The sequence below is a fragment of the Xiphias gladius genome, chromosome 6 (genome assembly GCF_016859285.1).
Source record: "Xiphias gladius isolate SHS-SW01 ecotype Sanya breed wild chromosome 6, ASM1685928v1, whole genome shotgun sequence".
Taxonomy (NCBI): Eukaryota; Metazoa; Chordata; class Actinopteri; order Istiophoriformes; family Xiphiidae; genus Xiphias; species Xiphias gladius.
Genome location: NC_053405.1, coordinates 7,000,726 through 7,019,608, shown reverse-complemented (window position 1 = coordinate 7,019,608; position 18,883 = coordinate 7,000,726). Strand labels below are relative to the sequence as shown.

General features: G+C 45.3%; 1 protein-coding gene across 2 annotated transcripts in view; it reads left to right on the top strand.

The window, feature by feature from the left end:
* The first annotated feature begins 5,182 nt into the window (after positions 1–5,182).
* The window catches only part of syde2 (synapse defective 1, Rho GTPase, homolog 2 (C. elegans)), a 50,314-nt gene continuing 36,613 nt past the window's right edge, over positions 5,183–18,883 (top strand). The window contains exons 1-3 of one of the 2 annotated variants that reach the window (XM_040128700.1): positions 5,183–5,467; positions 15,826–16,127; positions 16,281–16,677. In XM_040128700.1, the coding sequence (XP_039984634.1) occupies positions 5,341–5,467; positions 15,826–16,127; positions 16,281–16,677 (826 nt within the window). In that variant the 5' untranslated portion in view covers positions 5,183–5,340. Of the gene's footprint in view, positions 7,445–15,825; positions 16,128–16,280; positions 16,678–18,883 lie in introns of both variants that reach the window. The other variant, XM_040128699.1, reaches the window with a different exon arrangement.

Below are 18,883 nucleotides of genomic sequence, written 5' to 3'. Positions count from 1 at the left end.
AATGGTTATGACAATAACGTGCCTCTCTGGAACGTAAAGCAGCAGGCTCTTGGCAACGCTACTCAGACAGGGATCATCCGGCCTAATTTATACTCTGAGAAAGGCTTGTGTCCAAGGACATAAATTTAGTTGCGGTGTGCGCTGAAAAAAAAGGGGAAGGCCCATAAACCGGCTGGGACCTCGAGGGAGAGAGCCGGAGACACAGAGAGAGGGAACAATGGGCAGCCATCAGGAGGAGAGCCCTAACAGCTGCAAAGCCCCAATATTGCAACACACACAGTCACGTGCACACGCGAACGTGCACCCACATACGCATTGGGATTCGCTCCCTGCTTTCCTTTCTCTCTCTAAGTCACACACCCACACACTCAGTTGTCTTCCTCATACACTCTGGCCAGGCCATCTGAAAGGGAGGCGAGCTGAGCAGATGTTCTGCCGCTGCCATTCACAAAGGACGCAAACGACTGATTGAGGAAAAAGTAAAGAAAAAAAAAAGAGAGAAAAGGGAGACAAACTCGCCCATTTTCCCTTGAGTCAGCAGGCAGAGCAACTCATGACAAGTGCTAATTTTGTATTGATTTAAATCTCCGTTACCTTATTGGCTGTAGTTTTCATTTCATTCATATTTTCTTCAGTAGGGTGCTGACTGACCCTGTTACACACGGGCAGCCCGGTGAGAGGAGCCAGACGACAGTAAGAGAAAGAGAAGCCCAGTGACCGTACCTTGTAACTTACATTAAGCAGTGAAAAAAAGTCTTCTCCTCCTTTACCTAAGCAAGAACTCCATTATCTGTTCCATCCCGGAATCTAGGTATGATTTATTATCAGCAGAATGTGCAGCAGGCGGCCCCATTAATTATTCTAAATTAGATCACTAAATTATTGTTACTTGTGCATTTCTGTGCGATGCATCTGATCCAGGCATCGGGACTTTAGCTGCTTTGCATACTGGTATGCAGTTTAATGTCGTGATTCCCAACCAGGGGGTACTTGGAAAGATTGTGGGGTAGCTCAGATAAATAAAAAAATCCAAATAGAGATTATGATTTGATGGAGGGTGGGGGGAAATCACATAAGAGGAAAATAAAAAAAAATAAAAAATAAAATAGGATTGATAATTAATGTGATTATCATTACTTTACTTATTGTCACAATAACCTTCAAGCTACAGCAGTGAGTTAGTTGTAACGCTGACCAAGCGCTGGCATTATTAGAAAAGACCAAAGTGATAACTAACGGTGATGGATAAATGTCTGAAACGTTCAGCTTCCGCCACTCTAAGTGGTAGCAGAATGAAGGCCACTGGAAATAAAGAAAAAAAAAAAAGAAAAAGAAAATAGAGACCAAGGCCAAACACTGATCATTCCCGGATTGCAAGTATGGATTCATGTGTGCAGCCACTGACTCACTATGCTGTGAAATAATGTCCGCAAGGCCTTCCCCATCTCTCGAATAGGCATGGTGAAGGGGTATTTGAGCCCACGTAGGACTGTGGGGATACTTCACATAAGATAGGGTTTGGGAACACGCAATGCAATGCATCACTTTGCATAGGCTCATCGTCACGGCTTTTGTGCGTAAAATCTTAATTAAAGTAACTATAACTGTCAAACCAGCTTAAGTGGAATGAAAAGTGTGGTAGTAGCCAGGAACAGTATTAGCTTCAGAAATCAACAGAATAAAATGCAGGTGCACGAGCAAAGTACAGGTGCCTCAAAACTGCACTAAAGTACACGGCATATGACTGGATATACTGGGTTACGCTCCACCTCTGCTCACATCCCGGTTCTCCCTTTCCATGCATACAACAAGCCATCATATGCACCACTGCACAACCCCAGGCACTGTGCGATAACAAAAGATTGATCTAATTGTCAAGCATGCGAAACATTTGCAGTACGGAAATTACACTAGTTTATTGGGATTTGTCAAGAAGAGATTGCTCCTGAACTGCAGTGAGCACGCTGAGCAGTTGCAACACTTCTTTGCAGGTCCAAAGGTTTGTGTCCTTCCTGATGCATCTGGCGTCTCTTCCCTAAACCCCCCCCCCCCTGCTCTCCCTCTTTCTCCCTTTCACACACAAACACGCACTATTCAGCCTGCAGGTTTTGACCTGTAAATAACTGCCCAGACAGGGTCTAGTCAGTCAGTCGCAGAGGCAGGCCAAGGCGTCAGGGCCTACATGGCTCCTGCAGAGCAATAACAGATGCTTATCATGTTTTACTGAGGGGAGTGGAGGTGGTGGTGGGAGGGGGGGGGTGAATGTGGCACATTGGGGCCCTGTCGATGAATGGCTCCGACAATAACTGCCCTCAATCACTGGTAGACATTGTACCTTAGAAAATAGAGCCACGGTTATGCCAGGAGTGTTACAATGGATTCAGATTCAGTTGGAGCGAGCGTGAGTAGGTATGCGCGTGAGCGTTTCAGGGGGAGGCACACGGGAGCGCACGTGCGCTCATGCACCCGCTGCAGCTTTTCGGCAGCTCATCCTCTTGCACATTCCTAGTGGAGGCAACAGCAAACAAATGGCTTAAGGTTCAAGTGAAGTATGTTTCATTCCTTTCTCCGCTGTCTTGGCCGCTCTTAAAGCCCCGGGTTGCGCTGCGAGCAGGGACAGGGGTTAGATGCAAGGTCAAAGAGGAGAAGATTACTCAAGATACACTTCAGATAAAAGTGTCAGTCCAATAATCGGCGGTGATCCATCATGTAGCGGGCTGTGTTTCTGGGTTGGAGGATTCAAAAATAGCCTTTGTGTGTGTGTGTAATAGTGAAGATGAACCTATGAAAAAGACAAATTCCTCATGACATACACAATCCTGCTCATTTGTAAAGAGGGAGCAGATGATTCAGTGCTGCGAGGTTATCACCACCCTCATTACTGTTCTTTGCTGAGACCGACTTTATTTTTTTTTCTCTTCCTCTTTCTCTGTAGAGGGTCAGGCCCGTTTTTTTTTTTTTCCCCCCCTGAGATGAGAGTTGTTTCCCCCGCTGTTTGCTGAAATGCCTTCACAGCTACCAGTGAAGGTGGTAATTCGAAGTCCCGGCTCACTGCTCTCCAGCTGAAATTAATTCGCATTTCAGGGACAAATATGCGTTGAATTTCCATGGAGGGGCCTGGAGCTCTCACGCACCGTCACTCGGACCTAAGCTTACAGACCCATCACGGGTATTAGACTTTAAAGATTACGTTTACACACACGCGATTTAAAAAAAAACGAGAAAAAAAAAAAAGCTAACATTTTGATGTTATTTGGAGCCATCCTCATCCTTTCTAAGCACTACACACATCTTAAAAAGTTGAATGAAATTTCCTTTAGGCACGTAAGCACAATTCTTAGGAACTAATATTGATGTATTTCCATTTCATGCTACATAGTACTTGTGCTCCAATACATTTCAGGGGGAAGTATTGTACTTTTGGCTGCACCACATTTATTTCCTTACTAAAGTTACTTTTCAAATAAAAAGCTTCATCCAAAATATATGCTCGGCTTCTAAATATGATGCATTGTTACAGATAAAACTACCCAAAAGTTTATAAAGTAGTTCAAAGACTCCTCCACCTTGACGACATTTACATGCTGCTTACATAACAGTGCATTAGTAATATTTCAATAATAAATATAAACAATGTTTACTTTTGACACTTGAACCGAATTTGGCAGATATTCTGCATTTTTACTTGAGTAAATCTTTGATTGCAACACATTTGCTTGTAACGGAGTATTTTTTATATTGTAGTATATTGTAGTACTTATGTAAAAGATCTCAATACTTCTTCCACCACTGATGGAACTCGGGCTGCAACTAAAGATTATTAATCTGAAGATTGTTTTATCTATTAGTCGTTCAATTGATTATGGTTTTAATATAAGAAAACAGTGAAAAACCTCATTGTGGTTTCCCAGAGTCCAAGCTGATGCCTTCAAATGTCTTGTTTTTTCGTCCGACCCACAGTCCAAAACACCGAAGATATTAAATTCGTAAAGAAATAAAACAGCATATCATCACGTTGGAACAAGAGAATGTTGTCTTCCATTTTACAGATGAGATGCATGCATTTAGTGATTTTTCCTTTCAGAGTCTCATCTTATCCAAAAACATCTTTTTACTGTATAGTCACTGTGTTACGCTTTGTGCTTTTTAAATATAATTGAATAGTATTTGGCCTTGGTATTCGATGTTCGATTCAGAATGATCTTCTTTGACTTCATGTTTGCTGTTTATTACTGTGACGTTATGCAGTTGGACAGCATTTAGAAAGAGCTTCTAAGTTGTAACTAATGGCTTCATTGATGTTAATAAATCTTTTGCTTTATACTAGAGCTCTCATAGATCAGTAACAAGCCGTTAACGAGAACAACCTCAGCTGCAGGAGTTTGACTGATGTTTATTGTTTTCACATTGTTTTTTAGTTTTTGGATTCATCATTCAGAGCTTATGAATGAACTGTAAAGTAGAGCTCGAGCTACTGGTCGATTAGTTGATCCACAGAAGAACATTCCCTGCGGTTCCAGCCTCTCACCTATGAAGATTTGCTTATTTTCTTATGTGACTGAAAACTGAATATCTCCGGGTTTTGGACTGTTGGACAAAACAAGCAATTTGTTTTTGTCAGATTTGATTGGATTTTTTGTTGTTGTTGTTGTTCTACTACTCAATAACTTTGTGTAGACCACAATTAATCAAGTAGTAGATTTAATCTTGTAGTTTAAACGTGGTATTTGCATCATTCTAAAGTTAATATAGAATCATATGGAAATGTTCACAAGAAATGTTCACTTGTGCTTGATTTCACTAAAATCTCAAAACTAAAGTTTTCTACAGCTTTAAACCGAGGCCAGTATCCTCGGAGCTGCATGTCAGGCTCAATGTAGGCGGACATTCTGTAGTTTTAAAGAAGCTTTCGTGCAGTTTTCTTCTAATAGTGTAAGTGCAAGGTCCCTGAACTTTGAGCCATGAAAATATTCCAAAAATCTGAGCTGCAAACATGAGGAGAAGGTGAGGTGAGGCGCTAGAGAGAACCGAAGAGGGAGAAAGAGGGAGGGAGGCAAAGTGTGTGTGTGTGTGTGTGTGTGTGTGTGTGTGTGGAGCAGAGAGAGAGAGAGGGAGGGGGAGAGGGAGAGGGAGGGGGAGAGGGAGGGGGGTGCAGTTGAGCACAGAGATCCAGGAGTGCGTGAGGCGGCAGAGCGGAGGTGACAGCGGAGAATGGAGAGGAGCTCGTCCGCCCGGCGAGCTTTGACCGCGGCGAGCGAGGAGAACCCACTCGGTCCCTTCCTTCTGGAGCCAGCGTGCTGAAAGAAACCGGGAGGAATTAACTGGGGGCAAAGGAAAGGAATGGCTGATCCTCTGCGGAGGACTTTACTAGCGAAACTCCGGGGGAAGAAATCCAAGAAAGGAGCGACGGTCGGCGGCGGTGGATACGGCTCCGCTGCTGCAGCGGCGGCGAATGGGGGCCGAGAAGGTAAAGAAAAAGTTTTGCACACGCAGCGAGACTCCGGAGGGGCTCGCCCAGTAGTGTTGCTGACAGGGCTGGATTGCACGACAGAGAGAATGAGTACGTACGAGAATTGTGTTGACGGGGCGACGGTGCAAGCAGCGGGGGTGATAGTAGTCCGGGAGAGTCGCGCAGTAGAGTTGGCCGGCGTACGTCCCCGGGAGCGGAGCAGCGGGGGTAGGGTTCGGGTTAACGAGGAGCTCCTGGGGGTCTCACTTCAAAGAGACATGCAGTTTGGGGGACGCGTGTTCAGGGAGGGAGACAGGAGCCACCCGGGGCCCAGGTCCGATCACAAAATCACGTTACCGGCGGGGGGGCCGCATGTCCAGAGAAAACACTTCGTCTCGGTCCCGCGGCAGCGCAGCGTCGGGGATTCGATCGGGTTCGGGGACAATTCGAACCACGCGTTGTACCGAGCGCAGGTAGAGGCGCACACCGGGGGCGGCAGACCTCCAGAGGTCCGGGCAACCGCGGCTGATAGCGAGGAGACGGAGCCCAGGGACGGAGGACAGTCCCGGCACATGGCAGGGACTGCGCTGGCTCCACACGAACACAACGCCGACTGGAGTTTTGACAACAACTCGACCTCGGAGACAAACTCGCCAAGTTGCGCGGCGACTGCGAACCCAAGCCGCGTGTCAAAACACACGGAAGAAAACATGTTAATCAGAAACATTGAGAGCTACGATCCAGAGTATGCAGGCGACATTAGAGGGACTCCAGTCGGTCTGCAGAGCCCGACGTTTTTCCCCACAGAGTTAGAGATATGCGACGTTAACAGGGCGTCCCTGTGCGCCGCAGAGGGCTCGCTCAGATACCCCTTAGACAGCGAAGATGAGGATTATTATGATAATGAAATTCTGCCTTTTTATGAAACTGTTAGAGCAAAAGCCGATGGGGATAGAGGAGAGGGCGCAGAGCTGCCACAGTCTGGTCAGGACAAAGGACAGCCCGATGACTGTAACAGTGCTCAGGAAACAGACAGGCTTAGGAACCAGCTGAAAGAAGCTTATTACCTTCTCATCAATGCTATGAATGATATCAACCTGGATGTGCAGCAGATTAGCGGTGGTTTAACTGAGCAGCAGGCCGCCTCCTCCTGTAGTAGCCACTCCAGAGACAGTCTGTGCTCGCGGCTGTCTGCCAAAAACACAGGGGACAGTGACTCCTGGTCCTCAGGGGGAGACCACAGCCCCCAGCAGGTGTCGGACACTGACTCACTCCTGCTCTGCCTCGGCGGGAACTTTGAGTCAGGGCTCAAAAGTAGGCTGACTAGTAAGAGTATGGTGGACCTGTCTCTGACCGAGACAAGACCCTCATTGCTGCGGTCTGCTAGTGATGGAGCTATCAGGTATCCAGGTGGACTCTCGGTTTGTATTCATGTCCCTGGAACACAGAATCCAGAAGCCTGTAATGATAAAGAGGCTGCAGAGGCTGCAGAGGCCGAAGGGGCTAAAGTCGGAAGAGCGGGCGAGCTGTCGGGCCACAGTGCCATCAGCAGTGATGAGCTGCTACACGATGCCGGTGGTGAGGAGGACCGTGGCGGGCAGCTCCATGAGAGCAGCGGCTCGGTCAACAGCCTCACCGGTTCCTCAGACAGCAACGCAGAGGCATCGGTGCATCAGGGTCACGCCAGCAGGCAGGAGCTGATGCGAGTCCGAGCTCAGGGGGCCAACTCTGTCAACAAGGGCCACGGTGTCACCGTCAACAAGATGCAGGAGTGGATGCACAAGGGCCGCCTGCTGTCTTCAGAGATGAAGCAGCGAATAGAGGGCTCATCCTTGCCCCGCGGCAGAGGCCAAAACCAGGACCGGTCCTGTCCGCAGGCTAACCTCGGAGGCTCTAAACCTGGGGTCCAGACATCCGGCCCAGGGGCTAAATCTGCCAAGGCAAAATCACCTACACACAAGTCACCGCGGCAGCAGCAGCAGCAGCAGCAGCCAGGTAGGAAGGCTACACGGATTGGCCTCAGCTCCCGTGGATCCTCTGAAATCAGAGACCTCTCACCCTCCTTCCTCCCGTCTGATTATTGTCATCCTCCTCCACTCATAGTAGACTCCGTCTGGTGGTGGTCCACCCTGCACTCCTCCTCTTCTGGATGCAAAGCAAAGGGACGAGACACCTCAGATCTCTTTGCTTTCCCTTAAGGCTCTCTAACCGGTGGCGAGTTCTGTCCTTCACACTAATTTAGGTGCATTTTAACACTAAATTAATAGCACATCAGGTTGTAGGTCGGATCACTCACAGTGTAGTTCAGTAACAACTAACTCACTCTCCTCTGCTAGTTGCGGTGGTGTTTTTCGTGGTGTTGGTGGTGGGTTTGTGTGTGTGTGTGTGTGTGTGTAATATTTGATTATGTTCTAAATGCCAAATGATTTTCTGACTGTGCTTTCATATTCCGCTTGTGATGAGGTGTGGAAAATATGAGAACATCTGTATCATGAAACCTGAAGTGTTATCGATTCAGCTGTAATGTGCGACAGTCAGGGATTGGGTTGGGATGAAGATGAGTCCAAATGCTGGTAAAACAATCTCACCACAGCGTCCATTTAGTAGCTGTTCTGGAGCTTTCAATCATCTCGCCCCGTCTTCCACAGCGGATGCAGCTTGCCGTGGATCTGTAGCTGTGCGGATTTCCGTTTTTTCTCAGCACTTTAAGTACTTATCGTTCGCGTTGCCTTAAAAGTTAGGACTGCCAGCTCATCCTTGACCTCGGACAGCGGAGCTGACAAAACAATCTCGCCACAAGGTCTGTTTACCCGCTTTTTTTAAATCCACCTTTAATAGCATTCGCAGGAACTACTGCTTTGCACCAGTGATGATAACCTGCATTACGCTAGCAGCCCACGCTGCTTATTTTTTGAGTTAGCAATTCATTAGTTTTAGCATACAGCACAGTTTTACAGAATGAGTTGAACTTTTCGTCCACGCTGACCTCAACTGACTGCAAACGAGGCAGTTAGCCCGTTCAATCATTCAGGATTCGGAAACTGTCTGTGAGGAAAACTATGTATTGACATTTGTTTTAGAGGATCAAAAACATTATCGTCCTTTCTTTTCATTCTACCACTCATTTCCCTGCCCTCTGTAATAGTTTGTACGTGTTTGGGTGTTTATGAGTGCCAGCAAGCGTGCCTGAGAGTGTGTATGTTGTTCTGACAGTGTTTTCCATAGTAAATAGATGACCTGCCATGAGCGCAGGCTGTTGTTGACTGTCAGTTTTTGCGTGCTGCTGGAAATAGAGTGTGATCTCTGAGGCTGCTGAGTGGAAATTCTCTGTTTGACTTCCAGCCACTGTTGGCTCAGCACAGCTCCAACTTTTCTACGTCTTCAGCTCTGTCCTCTGCTGTGTTTTGGTTAAAATAACGACAGGACTCTTCTTGATATTAGTTTCCAAGGCCTCTTCCCCCCCTGGATTCTCATTTTTTCCCCATTTTGCTCAGCTTTCCCCTCTCTCTGTCCCCCACTGAACTTTTCCACAGTTGTGGCCAGAGGAATCCAAAGCAGGATAGAAGCCACTGGAGTTATACTCTGTGGTAGTTGTGTGTGTGTGTGTGTGTGTGTGTGTGTGTGTGTGTGTGTGTGTGTGTGTGTGTGTGTGTGTGTGTGAGTGTGCGTATTCTGTGTGTGTGTGAGTGTAGGGGGTGGGTTGGGCGGTCATGTCGCCTTCCTCCCCAGTCATTTGCTCTGGACAGCTCCATGGTAACTTGCATTTTAAAGAGACTTTAGATTGAATATTTAGGATGCCATTCCTGTTGTTTAACTTGTTTGTGTTGTGTCACTTAGTTCCGTGCCATGTATGAACAAAATGAAGGGTGATTAAGTATTTATTAAGGTCAGCCCTGGGTTTATCTTACCCCTGTGGGCCTCTCAGTGCCTCACAAAGAGCCATTTAAAAAAAAAAAAAAAAAAAAAAAAAAAGAGAAATGCCAAAAGCTCTCAAAAGAACCAGTGAATTGCTTGTCTTGGCTTGAAACTCTTCTAGGTTATGGATCTACTCTTAATTTATGCAAATATTTGTATATTTCTGACTCTCTAAAAATAAGCAAGTTCTTCCCCTGCAGTGTTACTTGGAAATTAAACCTCACATACACAGGACAGAATATTGGTTTAATTAGACAGGAGCTAATTTATTTCTGTTCTGACTTGTCCTTTAATTATTAAAAAAAAAAAAAAAAAAAAAAAAATTACGTCGATTATTACCCAGGGCTGAGCGGGCACATGTGTGAGTGAGGGATACTGTGCACGTGATCATACATATGCACATCTCTGTTGTGTACATACATGTTTGTATTTGCAGCTGGAGGATTTATAGATGTGTTGTGCCGTGGCAGGGCATTGGTGTGCCGGCAGGCAGGCAGTATCCAAGCATCGTGTTTTGGCTAGACCTGAACCCAGGAATGGTGTGTCAGTCAAACTTGAAGTTGAGACTGAACCATAGACACCATGAATGGAAGAGATCCACTCCCTGGTGGCAGAAAATCTTCTCTTTTATTTCTTTTCTTTTTCCCAGTCCTCTGTCCTTTTCAGTCCTCCGGTTCATACTAAGAGAACAATCATCCTCAGTCTACATGGCTGGAAATACTGACCCCTTTAGAAAAGAGCAGCTCTGGGGGGAAAAAAAAGTGGAATTGCATCTTGCATCTCGGCAAAAACAGCATCTAAAAGAGTAGTTCAACATTTTGGCAAGTATGTTTATTCGCTCTCTGGCAGAGAGTTACATGACAAAAAAATACCAGTCTCATATCGGGGTATTAAATATGAAGCTACAGCCAGGAGTGTCTGCTGGTTGCCCGGCGCCTGGTCCCAGACAAGAAGTAGTATGGCACACAAATCCCCATAAAACCACTACATGTCATTTTTATACTTGTGTTTTTTTTCTATGAATAAAACAAATGTGATATAACTTGCTAAAAAGAGGGCTTTGGAGTTGCGGGTTGGCAGATTTTGTTACTGTTAGAGAGGGCCAGGCTGGCTGCTTCCCCCTCCTGTTCCTAGGCTAAGCTAAGATAGCCGGCTGCTGGCTGTAGTTTCGTAGTTACCCCACAAACGTGAGCGTGGTATCCATCTTTACATCCAATTCCCTGCAAGAAAAGTGAACAAGCGCACTTCCCAAAATGTATGAAGTGTAAGTATGAGGTGAAGATATGCTGTGGATTAGGTTCACAGTGTATTGCTCAACATTTTGATTACATTAATTCCTGCTTTCTCAGCGAAATTCAAAGTAGCTATGAGTTGAGAGGTGTAATACAATCCTGCTCAACTGCTGTCAAGTCATGTCAGAACGATGTGGTGTTTGATCTCCGCATTGTGCCAAAAGCCTTGTTACCGAGCCGCTGTTTTTCTTCTCGCATAAACACACATGGCTGATGGAGGAATTACAATAATTTGTCTTCTCTGGTGTGTCAGTTCTCGGACAGATTTATGGAGGACTGGTAGCTCTAAAGACAGATCAGGTGATGGAGGAGAAACTTGAGGCATTGGGGTTCATACCAGGATGGTTTATGAGATGGATGACTCACATGATGGTGTCTGCTAAGAGTGCGGGGCAAACGCCAGCGAGTTGCTTGGTTCTTTTAAATGACTGATTAGCAGTAAAACAAACCGGATTGTGTTTATTCCTCCTTGTCGGGAGCTCCAGTGCTTTGTCGAAGGGCCATTCAGGGACTTGTCTAACATTTACCAGCGTTTTGGACCTAATTGGTTCACACTGTGAGCCCATGGGCCTTTTTTTAGATTGAACAGTTCCTCCCATGAAGCGCTTTTATGAGTTTTTTTTTTAAACTGACGCAACGAGACAGGACAGAGGAATGACTGGAATAGCTGCAACGTTGAAAAGAATTTGGTTTTCAAGCCAACGCACAGAGGAGGAAGTGATATTAGCATTAGCAGGCTGCGCTGCCATGACGCCTCAGTGGGATGCAAGTGTTGACATGTGATGCAACCCTGGACGATCTCAGCTCTGCCCTGGTGTAAAAAGAAAAATCTACATTGAGAATCCTAATTACCATATGAATGAGCGTCAACGGGGATGTATGGCACGCAGCTAAAGATTCCCTCTGAAGGGGGGGAGCCCGAAACTCTGTATACACAACAAAGTGTTGTCTGTATGTAGGAGAAAAATAACTGCACTTTCTTTTGCACTTATCAAAAGAGGAGCCTCTTCTGAAGGAAAAGGAATTCAGGAAATAAAAGAAAAGCCTATGGGAAAGTGGATCAAGTGGCACAGGCACAAGTCTTAGAGGAGAAAAAGATTCAAGATTTAGACATGAATATAATTTGGTTTACTGTCAGGATCACATGGCACAGGTTCACACCAGCACATCAAGGAAATAAGCCTTTTCCTTTATAAGTTTGCATTTCTTCTAGCACCTCAGACAAACCTGTCACGCTCCTCCCCATCCACCCCTCCCTCCCTGCCATATTCTCTTTCATTTTCTCACACGAACGTGTACCGTTGTACTATGTGCTCGGGCCATCTGTTACCTTCAGGTCAAGGGTGTGATTTTTTTTTTTTTTTTTTTTTTTTTCCCAGGCACTGAACACATCATCTTCATACCATGACGGCACAGGCTTTGTCAGCTCAGGAATGAAATTTTAATGGAGGAGTCTTTTCTTTTGCTCTGCATTGTGGTTATAGACACTTAGTCTGTACTTCTGATGGTCATCAGTTTCTCACGACAAGGGAGTGAGGAGCTGTTTTCCTACTTTTACTTGCTGGAAAGCTACCTTGTCTCATGTGGCAACATACAGGGGGTGTAAATGAACATTTAAACTACTAAAAGAATCAGCTTTTTAACCCCATGTTCGTTATTGGTTAATCTGCATACTATTTTCTTGATTAGTCAAGCAATTGTTTGATCTTAAAAATGTAAGAAAATTGTAAAAATTGCAGAACACAATTTCAAAGCCCAATGTGAGGTCTTGCTGTGTCCAAACCCCACAAAATTTCCCCTTTACCATTAAATGAGACAAAGAAAAGCGACAAATCCTCAAAACAGAGACGCTGTAACTTTACTTTCTTTTACATTTTTATTAATTGATTATGGAAGTTGTTCATTTTCCGATGACTGACTAATGGAGGAATCGCCTAAACTTTTCAGTTTTATTTTCTTTATTTCCAATCCACAAGTGACCTTATGGTTAATTTTTGATGAGGGCGTCAAACAATGCCTAGTTTCTCTCTCCTAAATGTTCCAGCTTCACTTCAAGCTTTTGTATTCTTTGTGCCCGTGCCTAAGCAAATGCCTTTTTAATTGAGTTCTTCAGTTAACACCTTTATGGCTTATCTCGTAAAAAACCCCTTGCTAACTATATGTTGCATTTTAAAGATTACTTCTAGGAAAAACAAACCTAGAGATACCATAATCTGTTTTTCTTCAGGCTGAATGTTCTGCAGTAAAAAAAACCAAACCTGATTGATAGAATCCTATTGCACATGAAACGTATTTGAGGAGACAAATACTGACGTGCTGACAGAGGAAGCTGAGAGCAGAAGGTTGAGATGGTTTGATGTTTAACAGCAGTGAAAATGGCTAAAGACAAACCAGTGGCCTGCTGTTGCTCCGGGAAGGTGTTACTCTCGCGGAGGAGTGCGACACCGGTGAGACTGTAAATCTGGAGCTGTGGTCTGGAATGCTGCTCATGTCGGAACATGCTTCCTCTTCCAGTTATGAAAGACCCCTTAAAGAAGACGGCATGCTAACAAGAACTCCCTGCACAACCATCTCACCTCTGTTTAGTCTCGCGTTAGCCAGGCTGAGCGTTGGCAGCAGAGTCTGTACTCTGGGTTTTGTCTTGGTCTTGAAAAATCCTCCTCGTCCACAAATGTGTGTTATTTTTTTGAAAAACAAACTTAGTTTCTATATCTTAAACATTCCTTTTTAGCTTAATTTGTAGTCTTTGTGTCTGTGCCTCTAAGTGCCTATGTGCCTTTTAAATTTAGCATCTTTTCAATTTTAGTTATCCCCATTTGATGTACACTGAGTTGCTAGTTAACTAGGTACACTTAGCTAAAACTAATACAGCAGTCCTGAAATAAATCCTACCTTCATGAAGGTTATACTTTTAAGTTTTTGCTGAAATCTGGTCTTAAAAATCTTTTCAGACTGACGTAAAAGCACTGCTTGCAGAGAGAGTTTAGAGGTCTACAAGGAACATCTGAAGACAAACCCTGGCAGATTATTATAGCCTGCCAGCTTTGGCCTACACATTAACTCATGGGACTAGTACCGAGCCAGAAACATACTTTTTCTCCTTCCCTCAGGAGTCAGCACATGCTAAAACTGCTGAGCTCCAGGTCCTCAAACACAACATCAACCCCCTAATCCGGGCTAATGCAAACACGATGCTGGCTCAAACGCTTCTCTGGCTGGAAACCCTCTGAGAAAGGAAGAAACGCTTAAAGATGTGCTTTATATCGTGGCAGCGCGGTGGTCTGTTTGAATTGAAATGAAACGGATGACGGAGAGGCTGGGATTGGTTGTGTTTTTGTTGTTCAGGCTGTTTATGTTTTTTTTCCACTGTGGAGATTAGGAATGCCTTAAAAGTGGCCTCTGTTCTAGCCACTGAAAGCTGTTTTATATACTCAGCAGCGTCTTATATAATCGGCTGGAGCTGTGCTCCAGCGGAGGAATGGCAAGCCTAACAGACTGAGTTTCATCCCACTTTATATCATACTTGAAATATTTCTGTAGTGGAAAAACAGTCAAGCAGCAAGCAGGAGAACAGAGAGCGAGACTTGTTCTGTTGTGGTGAGAGGAACTACAAAGTTGTTGGTGTTTATGGGATTTTGTGGCAGCAATTATTGCGATTCAACAGTTGCTTTGTAAAGTTGCCTTATAGATCACAGGAAAGCAGAGAGAGGCTGGTTGACTTCCAGGGCAAAGTAAATCCCAGTGGATCCCTCTGCTCTCTCTGTGCCGCTTTCAGGCTTTTACCTCAGTCTCAATCTAATGAGTAGATGTTATGTAATTTGAAACCATGTAATTTTTTATTATTATTATTTTTTTAATGCACCTCTGTTCTCTTTCCTTGGACTGCTCTGGATAAATCATACAAGAAAAACCCTCTTGTGGTTTATTCTGACTCATTCAGACTTTTTAAATGGCGCAGTCACACATACTGGACACCCTGGGTTAAATTTTCTATTTGATAAAGTCAAAATATTCCCAGCTCTATAATTTGGTGGATGTAGCCCGGCGCGCACGAAAATTCATTTCCTTGAGGAAAAGAGAAGTTGTCATTATAGCATGTGGAGGGACTTGTCTGGGAGCTGCTGAGGATCAAAACAGTCTGCTGTACATGTTAAAGCAAGACCCTGCCCTCAGCACCTCGCTCTCCCTGTCACGCACACACTCACACACACACACACACACACACACACACACACACACACACATGCACAGAGGTTGTTTTTCTCCGTCTGCATCTGCTCATCAATGCTTGTAAAAATATAAGCAGGGCAGATGATCCGCAGAGGTGGTTTTTGATTTCAAGTAAAAAACAAAGTTCTGACTATCTGAATAAAGACAAACATCCACAAACACATCGACACACTTGAAGCTATGCAGGCGCTCTTGTTGCTTTTGTTTGGGACATTGCGGGACCGTGTCACCCACCATCTCTATTATTTGTCCTTTTCCACTGAGCGCATACCGCCAACGGCTGTGCTTATCATCAACCCCCCTATTTTCGCAGCTGAAAGCGTTTTGTTGCTCTTTTTTTCTTCTAGTTGCTGTGACGGAAGATGCGTGTGCTCAATCCCTCTGTCACCCTGTCATCTCTTTTGAATTCAGAGCCCACATATTCCTGAAGCGAACCGGACCGAAATGGGATGTCACTGAGGAGAACAGGGAGGAGGTGCTCTGGGGGCCCGTGGTGGGATGATTGAAAGTTTGAATTTTGGCCATAAAAAACTACATGACAACGGTCCTTCCAAAAACATGTCACACTCAGATGAGATAGAGCAGAGACGTGGCTCTCTCTCTTTTTTTTCTTTTTTATGGCGACTTTAACAGGCAGAGGCAAGAATGAGAGAGGAGATGAGAGAGGAAAACTCCATAAAACCTAATGGTATTATTCAGTATTTCGACACCTGTGGTTTCTTGATACAGCTGTTATCTTCAATTTGACAGGACACAAATAGTCTTAGATCAATCATCAGGTTCTGCAATGGAATTCGGTTCAATGGCTACTTAATGATGATGATTATGATAATGATTAGTTGCTTCTTAATGCCAATCAAATGTTTTTTTTTTTTTTTAGTGTCTCCTGGCATGAAGTTGTTACGCTCACATTCTTCTCTCTCTCCAACGCTCCCTTAGCTTTCATTGAAAGTGTCCAAACCCCCTGTGCTAATGGCCGTGAGGGGGGCAGAGCCGCCGAGCCTTCGTCGTGGAGGCAGCCGCTTACCACCATCACCGTCTCCAAGAAGCGCAACTGGCTGCAGCAGAGCTCCCTTGGGAAGAATCACTGCACCAAGGACGAGCTGCAGGGAATGCTGGGAGCTGAGGAGGAGGGCAGTCACTGCTCCCATCAGCCTCCTCCTCCTCCCAGTCCCTCCCCAGACCACCTGAGACCCTCAGGGGGGGCGCCACCGCAGCCAGTCCGCCTACAGCTGCCTCAGGTTAGCTTCAATACCTCTCTGTTTACAAGGATGAAATTTATGGAGGTAACACAACATCCGACACGGTGGTTAATGCATTTCAGTTTTGCATCATGCTTTATCTCATGATTTCCTCGAAGTTTAACAGGAAACTCTGGCGCCTTCTTAATTCAGGTCAGCGTTGGTCAGGCCAAGGTGTCTGCTCACCCTCGGAGCGTGGACCCAGCCGAGGAGAACGATGCAGACGACGAAGGAGAGATCTGGTACAACCCAATCCCTGAGGACGACGAACCGGATATGTCTCACCGACCCTCCATTCGGCTGCTGGTCCCCCGTCGAACGGAGCCAGAGAGGAGGCCCAGCAGGGGAGGCGATGCGGGTCACAGTGGCAGGACCCTGGAGGTCGGCGGTGGCGCGGGGCCGGAGGCGCTCGGTGAAGGCCATGGTGACGGCCCAGGAGACGGGAGTCAGGGGAATGCTGTACATTCCACAGAGGCACTGCATCTGCACAGACAGATGCTCGCGTGCAAACCTCAAGAGGAGGGGGGGCCTTCCAACAGCAGAGCCACAGGTGAGGCAAAAAAACGAAAGCCATCCACACCTTCTCTCGTTCTTTCGTTCCCCTGCTGCTTTTCGGCGACTGCTTCTTTCACTCTTTCCCTTACTTTTCTTTGGGCCAATTATTTTCTGTCATTTAGTCTCTCAGCCAGTCACTCTGGGCAGATTTTTGTGGTTGTGCACACCTTGAGCACTAATTACAGCTGTGTTGAAAATGTTTCCAATCAAAGGATAAACAGACTTACTTAGCTGCAAGTCATTCCCGGATCACTATAGCTCTGCTCACAAACATATAAAGTATTTAAGAGTGAAGTTTCAGAATACGCAGGACCAAAAATAGAGTTTTGCTGGGTTTCAAATCCAAAATTCATCTTGAGATCTATAACAAATGTACTGTAACCATACTAGCTCAGTTTTTTTCCTTTTCTGTTCTGTTTGATCAGTGCAGACAGGAGCCTTAGCCGTCTAATCATATCACCCCATATCAGTGTCCCTCATTAGTTAAACTCAGACAGACATTAGCCAGGAGGAATTCCGAACTGGCATTTCTGAGAGGAAAGAATATCCATTTACGTGTGACTGCAGCTCACACACAGGGCTGTGAAACTTGTAAATTGGTGGTTTTTTAAAGTTTTTTTTTTTTTCAGTCCTCAATTGAACAAATGTCCTCTCACCTTGAAAGCAGGGTCATTAAAACTGCTGTTACAGTGTGTGCAGAAACAGAGAACAGATTTGTGACCCGCAAAGTTTAACCAACCCTACTGTGAAGGAATTGGGGCGCTCTCTGTGCACTTTTTTATTTGTTTGTGCGCGTGGAAATTGTTGACGACTCTGGTCCACAGCGACGGCGTAATGATGACAGCCAGCACACGGCTCCCTGTCTCTTAATAAGCTCGGTCTGCCTTTTTCTAACTTCCGACTTTTTGTTCTCTCTGATGTGGCGACATGGTAGTCTGAACCAAGTGGCATATCTTGAGCTGAGCCTATAATTACAACTTTTGACAACACTTCTGTGGCACGCAACAGCCATTTCTAGTTGTAAGAGCACAAAGCGAGGCTGAGCAGTTTGGGTATGCTTAGTGAAATCTAATACGTGAGCATTAGTGTTCACAGCAACAGATTTAATGTAGGGATGAGGGCTTGAAATTAGTTCAGAAATAACTTTTTCCCCCTAAAATACTGAAGGGTTTAAAAGTTGAATCGAGTCGTTGAGGTATGTTGTTAAAAATGAAAGAATATGCTTTTGGCTGCAGTTTTCCTTGTGTGAAAACACCAATCAGCATGTACAAATACACCGTTTATCTTGTGGAGTGGAAAGTCTTAACTGTCAAGGTGCTGCCTTATCTCCCAAAACAAATCTGCCCTTGACAAGGACACTGGTTTGATTGGCCGCTGATAAACTCCTTGATCCTCATTGACTGGCTTCAAACTCCTGCCTCTCACTGAGATCACGTGTGGCTCAGCAAAACTCTCTATCCTGAGAGACTTTCCTCGTAGGATTAGGATTAAACCAGTCCCGAATGAGTCTCAGTGTACTGGCCCAGGAAAGGCACTAATCATGGCACAGAGCTAATTAAATTTGGGCTATTTGCGCCTGCACCTTTTTTAGACCTATTTTGCAGTCTAGATGAAATTTGCTGGTGTCATTAGGCTCTGTCATGCTGGGTAAGCAGATGAGTGGACCCAATTGGAGGATGGAGTGGCTGGCTCAGCAGCTTTATAAGAGAAAAATCTTGTCCTGACCTCCCGAGAACAGAAAGGCTTATTTGATGTTCACTCAGGTGTCTACCTTTTTCAAAACTGATTTCCATCAACTCGCTACCATTCAAAGTCCGGTGCCGCATTTACATCCTGTAACAAGACTCTGTTTAATTCTGGAGCATTCAGTAGCAGGTCTGTGATAGCGTGGGTTTACTGGTGCTCCTCCTCCTGCTCCGGAACTGCCCCCTTCTCTGCCGCCTGTTGACTTTGCCATTGATTCCTGTGGGTTTGGCGACGCCATCCCACACTTGCAGCCGGTGCAACAAAAAAGAGCAACAAACCCGGCTACGTGTCATCAAAGAGGAAACACTCATTACTGGTTGTTTGTGTGTGTGCGTGTGTGTGTGTGTGTGTGTGGTGGATGCAGTGGGCACTTGGGTTTTAAATCAAAAGGAATGGTAGGCAGGTATAATACCACAGTCACCGTCTTTCTTCATCTTTAGTCAGAAACCTCCTCA